This window comes from Apodemus sylvaticus, chromosome 19, assembly GCF_947179515.1.
Source record: "Apodemus sylvaticus chromosome 19, mApoSyl1.1, whole genome shotgun sequence".
NCBI lineage: Eukaryota > Metazoa > Chordata > Mammalia > Rodentia > Muridae > Apodemus > Apodemus sylvaticus.
The window spans coordinates 25,643,310-25,658,435 of NC_067490.1; the positions used below are offsets into that span (position 1 = coordinate 25,643,310).

The 15,126-nt window shown below is 49.1% G+C and overlaps 1 protein-coding gene across 1 annotated transcript in view; it reads left to right on the top strand.

Moving 5' to 3' along the window:
- LOC127670145 (collagen alpha-1(XIII) chain) overlaps positions 1-9,857 on the top strand; it is a 124,048-nt gene extending 114,191 nt beyond the window's left edge. The window contains exons 38-40 of the mRNA XM_052164460.1: positions 4,794-4,880; positions 8,283-8,321; positions 9,649-9,857. Of these exons, the coding sequence (XP_052020420.1) occupies positions 4,794-4,880; positions 8,283-8,321; positions 9,649-9,651 (129 nt within the window). The 3' untranslated portion in view covers positions 9,652-9,857. The remainder of the gene's footprint in view (positions 1-4,793; positions 4,881-8,282; positions 8,322-9,648) is intronic.
- Positions 9,858-15,126: the final 5,269 nt, after the last annotated feature.

Below are 15,126 nucleotides of genomic sequence, written 5' to 3' on the forward strand. Positions count from 1 at the left end.
TGCACACACCTTAGGTAATGGTTCTCGACCTGTGGGTCGCGAGGTCAGAGGATCCTCTCAGAGGGATCACCTAGAACCAACAGAAAACACAGATACTCACATTGCGATCCGTAACAGTAGCGAACGAAAGGAAGTAGCAATGAAAATAATTGTATGGTTGAGGGATCACCACTGACATGTAGAACCATATTAAAGGGCCACAGCATTAGGAAAGTTGAGAATCACTGCCCTAGAGGACCAAGAGCATCCTCTGGCAGGCTGTAAAGGCCAAAGACCTTACGTGGCAAGGAACGGAAGGAATGGGCAAAGGGCCACTGTCCAAAACAATGGGGCGTAGTGAACTGAGTGTCCCGGTGAGACCGAGGCAGAGCACATGGGTTGCAGAACCTGGGTGATCTCTAACCATTGGCATTGGTCAGATCATGTTCCAAGAACAGAACATATCAGAATCTGTATGTTTCTATCTGGCCGCAATTCAATCCGTCCTCCTTGATTTAAGAAGTATTGACTGGGCACTTCTAAACCCCCAAAGCCTCCTCACTGGCAGCCACACAAAAGCAAGTCAACTTGTTCCCTGAAATGTATGAACAAGTGAGAGGAATCAGGGCCACCCCTGCCAAACCATCAATGGCGGGACCGCGTGGCTTCCAATACAGTGAACGGACCTGCATTCGGCTGTGTAGCTGGTCTCTGAGTCTACCAAACCTGATCATTCCATTCCTTCACTGGTATAGAGACCTTCCTAACTCCTAACTTCCAAAACTTCCCAACGTGTTCCGGCTCTCCGTATTACTCTCAGTTCACTCTTTTCAAACCTGTTTCTTAAGACTTTCTCCGTTGGCTGGAGGCACTGGAACACTTGAAATGAAGGTGATGCCCCTGCCGTAGAGAGGAGGCAGGGTCAGTGAGGGGGACCCTCGTCATGGAATGGGGGAGGATGAAAAAAAAATGGCCCAGACTGATGACTCTGATGCTAAGCCATCATCTATAGAGGCCCCAGGGATTGTGGGAAAATCTTTCTTCTCCACTTCCCTTCCCTGCTCTTTAATAGCTTCCCCGAATCCTAGATACAGTAGAGTGTCTCTTCATCAAAATCAAATTCAGAGACTGAGGGTATATGGTTCAGCTGGTAGAATTGTTTGCTTAGAGCCCTAGGTTCTAGTTTAATACTGCACAAAGCTCGGCTGGTGGCACACGCCCGCAATCGCGGCACCCAAGGGGCGTGGGGAGGTACAAGGCAGGAGGAGCAGGGAGTCACACTCATCTGTGGCTACACATTGTCTGAGGCCAGCCTGCCACCCTACCTCAGAAATCCAAGAAACAGAAGGTCAAGTTCAGAAAGGCAGTGAGGCGCAGCAGAGAGGGCCAGAGGAATTGTCTCAAACAGCAGGCTTCAAATCAAGGAGCAACTAATTTTTCTCACCCAAGAGAATCAGTCCTCGGGATGCCAGATGGACTGGAAAAAGACACCTGGAACCTCGGCCACCTCAGCCAGGCCTCTGAGCCACCAGCCTTACCGGAGCCTAGAGGGAGGTGTATGATACACTTTAATCTGAGCGACATGTCAGAGGCTGAGGCAAGGTTCAGAGTGTCACTGTTACCAGCTGGGAGGGGATGCTGGAGATACCCTCCCGTTCACCTGGGTTTTGGAGAGAAGCTGCCATAGGCAGCCCTCGCAATTTGCCCTCACTGAACTTTGCCTAGGGAATCCACTAGAAGCCTGTTTCATCTTATATGAACCAAGACACAACCTTACGATTTTACTGTTGGGTTTGGCAACATGGCCTCAAAGGCAGAGGTGGTCACCACCAAGCCTGAAGATCTGAGTTCAATTCCCATGTGGTAGAAGGAAAGACCTGACTCCCACTAGTTACACACACACACACACACACACACACACAAACACACACACAATTATGCTATTGCATGCCATGCCCCAAACTGGTCCTACACCTCTTTCCTGTTCATGGACAAGGACAGAATCCAAAACAGGAAGCTGGCTAAGGACACACAAGACATTGAAAGGGTGCTCTGCTCACACCGCTAAGGTACCCTTCTACGTATGTTCTACCTTGTCTCCAAGTGGCTCAGTGAACTTGGCCCAGGAGTCATGTTCACAACCAAAACACTGGTCAGTGCCAGACATGGCCCCTCAGGCCTGTGATCCCAGCATCTGGGAGGTAGAGGCAGAAGGATCGGGCATTCACAGTCCCCCAACTACATATCAAGTGAGAGGCTAGTCTTGGTTATAGGAGAAGATTCAGTTGAAAACAACGAAAAGGGGGTCAGAGTATAAGGTGCCATCGCTCTGACGACGGTAATTACCAGGACATGAGTTGATGGGGTGTTACCACTGAGCTGACCGGCCAGCGGAAAAAGTCCCAGCATGCTGAGCCTGCTTCCACCTCTGTCTGGGGACGGGGGAGTGTGTTGGGGTGTGTGCATGTCTTGTTTCCTGGGTCCTTCTGCTCCTTTCTCTCTCTCTCTCTCTCTCTCTCTCTCTCTCTCTCTCTCTCTCTCTCTCTCTCTCTCTCCAGCCTCTATAGCCTAGGCCTGTCTCTTCTTTTATTTCCTCTACCTTTCCCTCAACATATGCAGCCACTGAAACCCCACAGCCCTCATCCTTCCCCTGCCTTCTGCCTTCTATCAGTCCTTCACGTGCATCAGGAACGCGGGTCACCGTCTGCCCCTCGTCTCTTACAGCTTGGGGTAGGGGCATCTCTCATATGTTCCACTCTAGGGATAGGCAGGAGGAGACGTGTAGGTAAAGCAGTAGCTCTAGAATCTTCCAGAACACATGATGTGGGGGTGATGCCTTATATTGTTGGTGGCCCACACTCTGGCCTTCAGGCAAATCTTCTAAGGCCTGGAACCAAGCCCTTAGCAAGCCCAATGAAGCAATTCTTCATTGGGAAACTGGTCTCCTGACTCAGAGGATGAGGGCCACACTCCTAAGACACCTACCTCTGAGGACATGGACCCAGGTCTTCCCATTTCAAAGAGTGGATGCCCCTGCTTGTCTACACTAAGGGAATCCTCGTGCTCAGGCCTTTTCTTGGCCAGTGTGTCTTCGATCCAAGGATTTCACTGCCTGCACACACACTCACTAACACTCACCATTCTGAAAAGCCATGCAGAGTAATAAAATGTGGACAAAGTACAGACATCCACTGGAATAAAAACAAACAAACAAAACTCCCTGGGTTCATGTTCAAAGACCTGGGGAAACTTTAACACTACAGCCACTGACAAATGCAGAAACATCTCAGACAGAACAAGACCCTCCCAGGGAGGATTTGTTCCCATACTAGGTAGTAGGAGACGGTCATCACCACAGTTGGCTGAAAGCACCCTCCATTACTGAGAAATACAGCGTCCCACCAGTGACCATCTCTTGTACACAAGGTCATGCAATAATTTTGGTAGCAAGGGTAATGCACCCATTTTACAGGTGAAGAAGCTGGAGCTCAGAGGGGTTCAAAGTAACTGGCAGAACTCGCCAAGCCTTTGGCCTCGCCATGTTGGAGCAGCTAAACACAAGTCTCCAGACATGAGACAATCCATTTCCACAGAGGGAAATGTATGAGGAGACCCCTAGGGACGCAGGTGGCCCATTTTTAAAGGACCGAGACATATGAAAATTTAACTGCAAATTCATTTCCAGATGATGTCATTTCCAGAGGCGCCAGAGCCCTTCTTTAGATGAACCCCAACACATAAAGACAGGGTTCATTTAGGAGGAGGATTTTCAGAAACAAAGGAACGCCCCAAGCCAGAGGTCAGAAGACAACCTGGAAATCACTTCTCTCCTCCTGCCACTCGGGGATTGAACTCAAGCCGTCAGGCTAAGTGGCGAGCACTTCTGTCTGCTGTTACTTGCCGGGCCATCAGGACCCGCCTGACAGCCCAGCAGGACAATTTTAAGTAGTGAGGATGTGAGCCAGTAATAAATCAGAGACAGACACAGCTTATGGGAGGATCAGCCTGAAAATATACACACATGTGCACACACATACACCGTCCTGCTCACATGTATACACCGTCCTGCTCACATGTGTGCAGGCCACAGTCATTTATGCACTTGCCTATAGCATAGGTGTACCACAGTCACCTTGCCTCCAGAGGAACCAGCATGGGCATAAGAACTAATGGGGACAAGAGGGGGCTCAGTGGTCAAGAATGTGTACTGCTCTTCCACAAGACCCAGGTTTGGCTCCCAGCACCCACATGGGCCAGACCACAGCCACTGTGACTCCATTTCCAAGAGGCTCTGACACCCCTGACCCCCACGGTCACTTGGCACTCACGTGCACACACACATACACATATATTAAAAGAAAATAAATCTTCATTGGGACAAGAGCTTCTCAGCCCAAAGCTCTTCAAGATTAAATGCTCAAATAGACTGAAGGTACACAAACACACACACACACACACACACACACACACACATACAAAATTATCCTTTGCTGGGCTTAAGATGAGCAAAATTGGGCACCACAGTCCTAGGTGGCCTCTTCCACTTCGACTCAAGAGATGCCCCTGCTCCGGCCTCCCTCTCCTCCCTCTCCTTTACCCTCTTCCTTTGCCAAAATCTTAGGTACTCAGAGCTGGGAGGTGGCTGTGTCCCATAATCCTATGGGACTGCTAACTTAATTAAGAAAGTCTGCTTTTCCTCTGACCTTTTCTGTATCATTCTCTCTCTGATGTTCACATGTGAACGATCCTAAAGTTTTGATGACGTGTTGTTGTTTTTCCTCCCTTCTCACCTTGAACTAAACCACTGCTCACAGGGGGAGAGGGGCAAGAAGGGCTCTAGAGGGCCTAAAGGGGACAAGGGGGACCAAGGAGCGCCCGGACTAGACGCCCCCTGCCCGCTGGTATGTTTTGCATTTCTCGCTCGCATCAATCTGAGTTTCCCCCCCCCCCCCACAGGGTTGTAGGTTGGAAACAAAAGCTCTGAGGAGCCTCGCTCCACAGATGCCACCAAGCCACAGATGCCACCAAGCCTGTCTGTGACTTGGCAGCCCTGCCTGCAGAGGGTGGGCCTCAGAGCCACAGCTGCAAGCCATCCTGCTAAATCCCTGGTCTTTGAGTCCCCGTCCTTTGAAGAATCAGAACAATGGATGGGTAGAAGGAAGGGAACCCTCAGGGTTTGGGTAGAAGGTTTCAGGCTCTGTCCCCAGCCTGCTTTGTAAACCCCTCCTAGTGTTTATGACATGCAGATTTGCGACCTTTGTCACATGGTCACCTCTGTGGCCTGCAGCTCTAGCTGTCCTGAATCCTCACTCAGGTCCGGATGCAAGACCCGGTAGTCTCCTGAGTTCTGTACTGTGCCGAATAAGGTCAGACGAGGGGCTCTTCATGCCCAGCTAAGCATGGACTAGTACGCCCATGATCTTACCATGCCCAGTCGCCCAGCTAAGACCCAAGAAGCTGCAGACCCCAAATCAGTAGATAGCCCCAAGCAGCCTTCCCAACAAGCCAGCAATTGATGAGTGTGGCCATCAGCCCGGCTCCTCAAGGGACCTTTCAATGCACTAGAAGCTCCGAAAGGCATGCTGCTGTCAAGCTGGGCTGGGGTGTCTGCAGTTGTGCCTAGAAGGGGTTGTAGTACAGAGACAGTGTCCTACCGATGCACATTCGCGTATATGGGATAGCCTCAGGGTCTGCATCCTGGCCAGGGATAGGACCGGACCTGTCCTGCTCCGCAGCTGGAGGCGGCTGACTCTGACCTCAGTAATCACCGTGGTTGGTTTCATGAACAGGGCCACCGAGGTTTTAAAGGAGAGAAAGGGGAGCCGGGGCTACCAGGGCTGGACGGACTGGATGCCCCATGCCCGCTGGTACAGTGTTTCCCTCCCTTGCCTGCGTGGCCAGTTTGGGCTACCCCACGTGTGTGGTGTGCACCCGAGTGCCTCCCAATCCTCTTGCTCTGCCCTCCCAGCTCCTCCACCTTGCCTAGAATGTTAGCGGCCCCCAGCCATGTCACCCTCTTGCATGCGATGTGCCCGGTGGCATTTTCTTGGCATCCTTCTGCAACTGCCCCATCGTCCCGCCCACCCCATCATCCCGCCCACCCCAAAGCTGGTCCCTGGCTGCATATCATCCTCATTGCCTGATGACTGCTTCTAGACCATTCTGAAGGCTAAGGAAGCGAACGTGTTGGGCAGGTTTTTTCTAGAACCGATTGCTTTGCTGCCACACGTTGCACTTAGCCCTAAATACACAAGCTAAGCAAACTAACAAAGCACAGCAGTGAGCTGCCAGTCACCTGCCCCTCCCCCACCCAGACCCACCCCTCCCCCCCAGTTTGGCAGGGAACATGGGGTACACTTCTGGACAGAGAAGTTCTATAATTAAGGTGGTGGTAGAAGCCACCCTGCCTATTCTCCCAGACTAGGTCCCCTGTGTCATGGTCCAGGTGTCACCATCAGAACTAGATTATGATCCAGCATCAGGTTTTAGATGCTAAAGACCAAGGAGGCTCTACTTGGTTTCTTGCCCTTCATCTTAAGATAGCTCACTATGAAGAGGGAAGTGGAAAGGTCTAGAATGTAGTTAGGAGGAGGTAGGCGGTGGCCAGGTATTCCTGACATGTCGTGTCTGGCGCTGAAACTGGTGACTTCCTAAGTATCTATAGGATGATGACTTCCTAGGTATCTATAAGATGGTGACTTCCTAAGTATCTATAGGATCCTTTCAACCAACTGTAAAAGAAACAGAGGGCACCGCTTAACCCTGCAGGCACAGGTCTGGACATTCCTGCTAGCTTTCCGTGTCCCCAGAAGATGGGGGAGGCTGCTGTCACCACCCAATTCCCAGCCTCAAATCCCCACCCTGTCACTCAGGGATTCTCTTTGGATGATACAATTCCCTGAAGGGCATCAGAGATGCCTTAGGCCACAAGTACAACAGAGCCAGCACAGGTCATGCACACAGCAGAGCAGTAGCAAGCCTGCTGACACCGCTGGCCCGCCTTCTCACCCCTCGCGTGCAGTGTGCATGGCTGCCTCTCTCCAAAGCACTTCCGTTAATTAAAACTGGGTCTTTCCTGGACCACAGTTATGTCACCTCCCCTTCACAGCCCTCCCACCCTGGCCTTTCTGCCCTCTGCCTACTTTTCCGCTGCTTCCTGCCACCATCCATGTCCCAAAGGAAATGCCCTCAAGAGGCCCCTCTCCTTCCCGGAATTTGTGTGCAGTGTGCCGTACTGTGGCAGTGGGGTGACTTGGCACGGCATGGTGGACTGCAAAGCAGACAGTGGCTCGCCATGAAACTGAAATGCATGCCTCGCTACAGTCCTGTCGGAGCCCAGAGGGGACAATATCATTTGATTATTCAAAATGATATCTTTTCCAGTGATGATGTGTTCTTTGTCTTGGACTGGTGGAAATGGGGTACAGGAGCTATTGACATAACTTTAGCACAGGCTAGGTTTCTTTGGGCTGGGGAATCAATCAACACTGGTTGATTGGGAGGTTCCCTGCTGGGTGGGTGGAAGAGATCCTAGAGACTGTAATTCTAGGGTGGGACTGAGACCTAGAACTCTGCTCCTGGTTCTGCCAGGCCCTCCCTGCCAGCCTGGCCTCTGGAAGATGCCTGAAGGGCCTCAAGATGTGCTAGAGAGGCCCGAAGGTTAGGCCCAAGAAGCCTTGGGAAGGTTCCCTCACACAGGCACTACCCCGAGGCTACCGCTGCCTTGCCTCAGAGAACTCACATGGTGGCGTATCCCCATAATGCTCCGTTTCCTCCAGATTCCAGGGAGTATCAGAGGCAGGGCCAGAAAGACAACTCAAAGTCATGTTGCAGTCCCCCTGGGGCTGTCTGTCCCTTACCACCCCGTTCCCACCCACTACTGACCATTATGTGGGACTATTTGGATGACACCTCCCACTACTTAGGCAGGCTGGGGACCACTGAAACACCATCCCGTCCCCACCAGGTTTGCAGAGGAAGGCCAGGAGGTCCACGTGCTGAGTGACCTGAGATCTTAGCACTCCCTCCACGGAGTCAGAGCCGTGGGCATCTGTGCTGGCTGATCACTCGGGCCACAGGGGTCCCTCTTAGCATTGCCCTGCCGCTACCCTGGGCATTAGCCCAAGGGAAAATGGTAGCATCTAAAAGCTTCCCTCTTCCAAGATTCTGACCCAGAGCAAGAATGGAAGCAGACAACAGTGGTAGGCCACGTCCCACTGAGGTTATGGAAATGCTTATGTCCTTGTCACCTGTCTGCTCAGACAACCATCTCAAGAGCCTAAGCATTCTCTGCCTACTTGCAGGGAGAAGACGGCTTACCAGTCCAAGGCTGCTGGAACAAGGTAAGATTCCCAGAAGGCCTTGCAGCTCGGGGGGGGAGGGTCTGGGGGGGGGTCAAAGGTGCGGCTCTTTCCCAACATTCCCAACAGTGCTGTAAAGTCAGCAGTTTCCCACCTGCTTTTGTACAAATGAGACAGGAAGATGTGGGTGGGGCAAAAAAAGGTGCTACCTTACCATGGTTGGCTGGTGGGCGGGGCAGGGGCGGGGCATTAAACATCTCACTGTAAACACCTGCAGAACACTTAGACGGTTTAAGGGACTAGGTATACAGACGATAGAGTGTTTGCTCAGCATGCACAAAGCCCTAGGTCTCATCCGCAGCACTGCATAAACCCTGCATGGCGGTACGTGCATGTAATCTCAGCATCCACTCACCTAGAGGATGAAGGTATTCTGAGCACCAAGATGTCACCAGGTTTTAAATGCCGTTATCATTTGCTATCATTAAATCAGTCAGCCATCCCTCTCAGCCACAGGACTCCCCAGCCTAAAGGCACAAGTCCTTGGCATGGTCTGCACCCGCGTGGTGGGCAGCTGCGCATGCGTGCCATCTCCCCGCACCTCCCCTCCCCCTCAGCATCTTCTCAGCCCCTACCACCATGGACAAAGGTTATCAGTATGACCTCATTGAAGGGTTCGATGCGCTCACAAGACTTTGTACTTAGCCAGTCCAGCCCCTGTGCCTGTAACTCAGAATTGGCCAATGAGATGGCTCAGCGCCCTGTGCCCCAACTCTCGAAATCTTGTTGATGTACAAGTCTGGGGCAAGTAAGGAGACAAACGAGCTGTCCGACCTAGACTGTGCACCTGGCTACCGAAAGTACTCATAAGCCAAAGAAAGGAAGAATTCAGCATTGAAGGGGCCATTCCTCCCCCCTTCAGCCATGAATCCATTAAATAAGACCCTCCCCTGTCCCCAAGAAGGATACTCCTGGTAGGCAGGGCATGGAACATGTTGAGCTTAGCAAAGGAGCCACAGCTGCTGTCCAGAGCTACGGCGTGTTGGAGGAGCATCTAAAGAAGCCTGGCTTTGCCGGTTAACACCAGAAATGACTTCTGGGCAGATGTGGTGAATAACGTGGTTTCCAAGACAGCGTAGAGAGACTGCCCTCTAGTGGCCGCCAGAGGGAGTAGCTTCAAGGTGAAAAGGGGGAGTGGGCGTGTCTTACATTCCTAAAGAGGGTCTTCCCTCTAGCGAGTTTAATGGTCCACACTTCCCTATTAGAGGTTCTGAGGAACCGAAGGCAAATCCACCTCCTCTCTTGCAGGGGAGTCAGCATTCAGGGCTTCTGAAACTAACTATCCGTTGTTCTTGGTTTTGTTTTGCAGTGATGCCTCTAACCTCGGACTGGCCTGTGTGTGTGTCTGTATATAGGATATTTATTTTTATACAGTTTTCACCTTTTGAAAATGCCCAAACTATGATGCATCTTACAGATCATTAAAAGAGAAAGAAAGCCCTGCATATTTTGTACAGGAAATAACCCCTTTCCCTTTTGTTTACAAGACATTTTTGTATAAATCTGTTTCTAATACACTTTCTGTCTGTGTGTCTGCTCCTAATGTTGTATGATATTTGTGCACACTTATTAAATATCACAGCTTAGTAAATTGTTGCGTTCCGGTGCCAAAGGGGCCCCGCCAGCACAGAGGTGCTGCGAGCTTACGTGTGAATTCACAAAAACGTGGAGGTCCGTAGTGTTTGCCAGACTCCGTGTGTCTGACAATATTTTAAACTTTAACTGGCTTTTTTTATTATAAGAAAAAAATAAAACGTGGCAATTCATGATCCTGGTTAATCTCTAAATTAAATCCATTCTGTCTTGTGCAAGCAGGAAATCTCAAAAGCAGGAAGCTTCAGAAGTGTGGAGCAATGTTGGGAAATATTAGTTTCAACAAAAGGTCGGTGGCGACTTGGTTAGGACATTTTCCTTATGTCGCGGCCCAAACTCACTTGAGTACTGTAGGTCTGACAGTAGCAAGGACCCAGGGGCTGCAAAGTGGAGTTACACATGGCTTCAGGTTTGAGTAGTTTCTCTTCCCCCTGTACCCTCTGAACTATTTCTGTTTCTGTGATAAAATACCATAACCCAAAGCAGCTTAGGATTGATTTGGGTTCATAGTTCCAGAGGGAGAGAGTCTATCATGCCAGGGAACAGCAGGAGCAGGAAGCTGTTCGCATTTCATCCACACACAGGGAACAGACGGAGAACAGAGAGTGGGGCCAGGCTGGGCGGTAGGAGCGCACGCCTTTAATCCCTGCCTCAGAGGCAGAGGCAGGCGGATTTCTGAGTTCGAGGCCAGCCTGGTCTACAGAGTCAATTCCAGGACAGCCAGGGCTAAACAGAGGAAAAAAAGAAAAAAGAAAAGAAGAAAAGAAAGTGAGGCCAGGCTATAAAACCTCAGAGCCCGCTCCAGTGAGGGGCTTTCCTCGGACTTCCCTCCGCAATGAGTTCAATAACCTCTCAAAACAGCGCCACCAACTGGAGAGGAAGGGTTCTGGCCTATGGAGGGCATGTCCCATTCAAAACTTTCAAGTTATGATCTCTAGCAACAGCTGCTTCAGAGCACACTTGACTTCGCAGACGTCTGTAGATCCAAGCACAGCTAGCTAAAGGAGAGGGCTTTGCCTCGAGTGACTTTCTATTCCCGATAAGAAGGATCACCCCTCCATACACCCCCACTAGATCTCAGCCACACTCGACAAACCTCAAGTTGTTTTATTTTGTAGAAAATGGGGGTGTCTAGAAAGATGGCTCAGTGGCTTAGAACACCCCAACAGTGGGCCAAAATCTGTAACTCATGTTCCAAGGGATCTGACACCTCTTCTGACCACTGTGGGAACCGAGCATATATGTAGTCTCCATACATACATGCACATGTATGTTTACACATAATGTAAATGAGTGTTTTTTTTAATTTCTTTAAAAAAGAAATGGAGTTGTTGGGCTCAACGATGGATCTGTGGGTAATGTGCCTGCTGAACAAGTCTGGGTACCTGACTTCAGCCCTCAGGACCCATGTTAAACAGCTAAGTGTCAGGTTCCATGCTTGGATGTCCAATGCTCAGATGTAGATCCCCCAGCCTTGCTAGCCAGCCAATTAGCAGAGCCTAATCAGAAAGCCTCAGGAGACCCTGACTCAGAAAACAACTCAGAAAACAATGAATGGAACCTGAGGATCAGTGCCTGAACTTGTCTTCTGGTGCAACACATGTGTCATACACACACAAATACACATATATACACACATGTATACAGACATATATACAAATAGATATAAACACATACAACATATATACATGCACATATGTATATCAATATACATACATATGTATACAGACATGTACACAAATACACATGTGCATGTATATACATATATAAATTACACATTCTCATGTATACAGACATATATACACAAATACATACACAAATATATATAACATATACATTTGCATATGTATATTAACATACACACATATGTACACAGACATACACAAATACACATGTGCATATACATATATACATGCACATGCATATATAAATATACACATGCACATATGTATACAGACATACACAAATACACATACATAAATATATGCAATATACATGCACATATGTATATAAATATGCACATACATATATATACAGACATACAAAAATACATACAGGTATATACACATATATACATATACTTACATATATACACACATACATATATACACAAATACACACACAAATAGAACTGTCAAGAGGCTAAAGCAAAAAAATTTCAAATCTAGGGCAAACTTGAGCTGCATAGTAAAACCCTGTTTCAAAAAAGAAAAGAGAGGGAGAAAGAAAGAAATTAGTTACATTGTTTTCCAGTCATGGGGCCTGCTTGGTAAAGGTCTCAGGAAACTGATTTTTTTTGTCTTTTCTCCATTCTCATATCTGTGTGTAGTGTGTGTATATGTGCATGTTTGCATGTGTGTGGGCACACATGTGGGAGCCTGTGCATGTAGCAGGTGTGTGGGCATGCGGAGGCTCCAGGTGGATGGCAGGAATCATTCTCCACCCCTCTTCCCTCATATTCAAAGGCAGAGTCTCTCCACAGAATCCAGAGCTAGCCAACATGGCTAATTTCTGTAGCTGGGTTGCTCTGGGGGGGGGGGGGTCTCATGTCTCTGCTTTGAGTCTGGGAGCCCTTAAGTGCGTCCTGGGGACCAGAACTCAGATCCTCACACTTACTCAGCAAATGCCTTCATCAGCCACGAGCAGCTCTGATGAGCCCTCTCGGGATGGCCCCGTGACCCCACCCAGCATCTTCCCCAACAGCCCGGTGGCAGGGACTCCAGACACATTTGAATTTCACTGTGTTTACACTCAGAAGCGAAATGTAATATTTCGCCAGCAATGTGTTCCAGCCAGGAACATATTCCTCTTTCTACCAGCAGCCACAAAACAGAATGTTCTGTATTTGTATAGAAGGGACCCACATAGGCAATCCAAAGCCAATGGCACATCTCAGGTTGTACTTTATTGAAACTGGCCCTCATCCTGACTTGGGGGTTACCCAGTTCCAGCACCAACCTCCCCACTTTCCAGTGAGGACCTGGAAACCCAGAATGCAACCGGGTTCTCAAAAGGTCACTGTCTGAATGGAGTCACGGCTCAGCGATGACATCATCAGAATAAGAGTGGACCCACACAGGAACACACCCCTCCCATGACCACTGATCAGACAATTAGGGAGACGGGGACCTGAGGATAGAGAATCTGAGGGCAGCATGGATTACAGTCTCTGTCTCCAAAATAAAAGAATAACTATATATAATATACCTAGTAATAGATTTTTAATTATTTTTATTAAATATTTTATTTTTATATAATAAATTTCTTAAATTTATTATATAAAAATAAAATATTTAATAATTAATTAGTTTTCTTTTATTATTTAGTTACTGATTTTGGGTCTGCAGCTTCTTGGGTCTTAGCTGGGCGACTGGGCATGGTAAGATCATGGGCATACTAGTCCATGCTTAGCTGGGCATGAAGAGCCCCTCGTCTGACCTTATTCTGCACAGAACAGAACTCAGGAGACTAACCCGGGTCTTGCATCCGGACCTGAGTGAGGATTCAGGACAGCTAGAGCTGCAGGCCACAGAGGTGACCATGTGACAAAGGTCGCAAATCTGCATGTCATAAACACTAGGAGGGGTTTGCAAAGCAGGCTGGGGACAGAGCCTGAGACCTTCTACCCAAACCCTGAGGATTTCCTTCCTTCTACCCATCCATTGTTCTGATTCTTCAAAGGACAGGGACTCAAAGACCAGGGATTTAGCAGGATGGCTTGCAGCTGTGGCTCTGAGGCCCACTCTCTGCAGGCAGGACTTCCAAGTCACAGTGATGCACTTCCTCCAACAAAGCCACACCTACTCCAACAAGGCCACACCTAATAATGGTGCTACTTCCCGTGAGCCAATCAGATTCAAACCACCACACCTGGATTCTGTTTCTAGCACTGTCTAAATCCAATCTGGTTGGTGTACGGCTAGAATCTTAGCGCTTGGGAGGTTGGAGGAAGAAAAGGAACTCAGAAATTCAGAGTCAGCTTCAGCTGTGTAGCGTGTTTGAGAATAGCCTGGGCTACATGAGACCCTGTCCAAAAAATACAAGGGAAAAGACAGCATCTAAGATGCCTACTCAATTTTTTGGAGTAAAAAAAAAAAAAGATACGCCCAGTGCCTTTGCTCTGTGTTCTGTCCGCTGCAGTGGACATATTATCCAGTATCATCTACATCAGCGGTTCTCAACCTTCCTAATGCTGCGACCCTTTAATATAGTTCCTCATGTTGTGCTGACCCGCAACCGTACAACTATTTGGTTGCTACTCCATATCTGTAGTGAATGTTGCTACTGTTATGAATCATAATGTATATATCTGATATACAGGAGATCTGATATGTGGCCCGTGAAAGGGTCGTGGCCCACAGGTTGAGAACCACTGGTCTATGTGGAGCTGTACAGGAAGTTTTGCAAAGACCCAAGGAATGACTCTCCCCATGACTGGTGACTTACGCAGAAAGTTGAAAGAAGCCACACCTTGCTCAAGGGACAGCTAGCCCCGTCCCACATGCCCACCAGGCCCCATCTCTGACTCATCCTGCATCCTACACTACCCAGCATCCTTCCACACTTCCCAGAATCCTTCCACACTTCCCAGCATCTTGAATGACAGATAGAAACATGGCAAGACAGTGACAAGACTCAGCTTATATGGCCCGACCCACAGACTGGGCTTCTGGTCCTTTTCTCTAACCATCACGCCCTGGTCTTGGGTAGCTCTAGGCCATGATATGTCCAAGTTTCAGATGAGGAAGTTATCCTTGGGTGATCTTGGTTCTGTCATCTCCAACAGCCCAGAGCCCTCTGATTCTACGTCTAGGTTAGCCCCAGGGATGACTATGGACACTGGGCATCCTGTGCTCCCTGCTGCCTGGAGTCTTTTGGCTGCAAAAGCATCATGCATGGAGCTGGTTTTGCAAGCTTGAGGCATGCATGTGTTCATAAGCCTGGATAGGGACTGGCCCATTCTCCAGATGTTAAGGATCGTCATCACGGCAAGAACACATGTTCTAAGAGCCCAGTGAGGGTCACAATCAACCAGGGCTCATAGGTCCTGAGGACAAAGGACACCAGGGGCCAGCATGGTCTGAAGAGGAGACTGAGGTCTTTAGGAGGGATTTATAAAGCAGAAAGGGAGGAGCTAGTGGCTGCCTTAAGGTAAACCCCTCCTCTGCGGTTTATTTCTATGGCAGAATCTTCA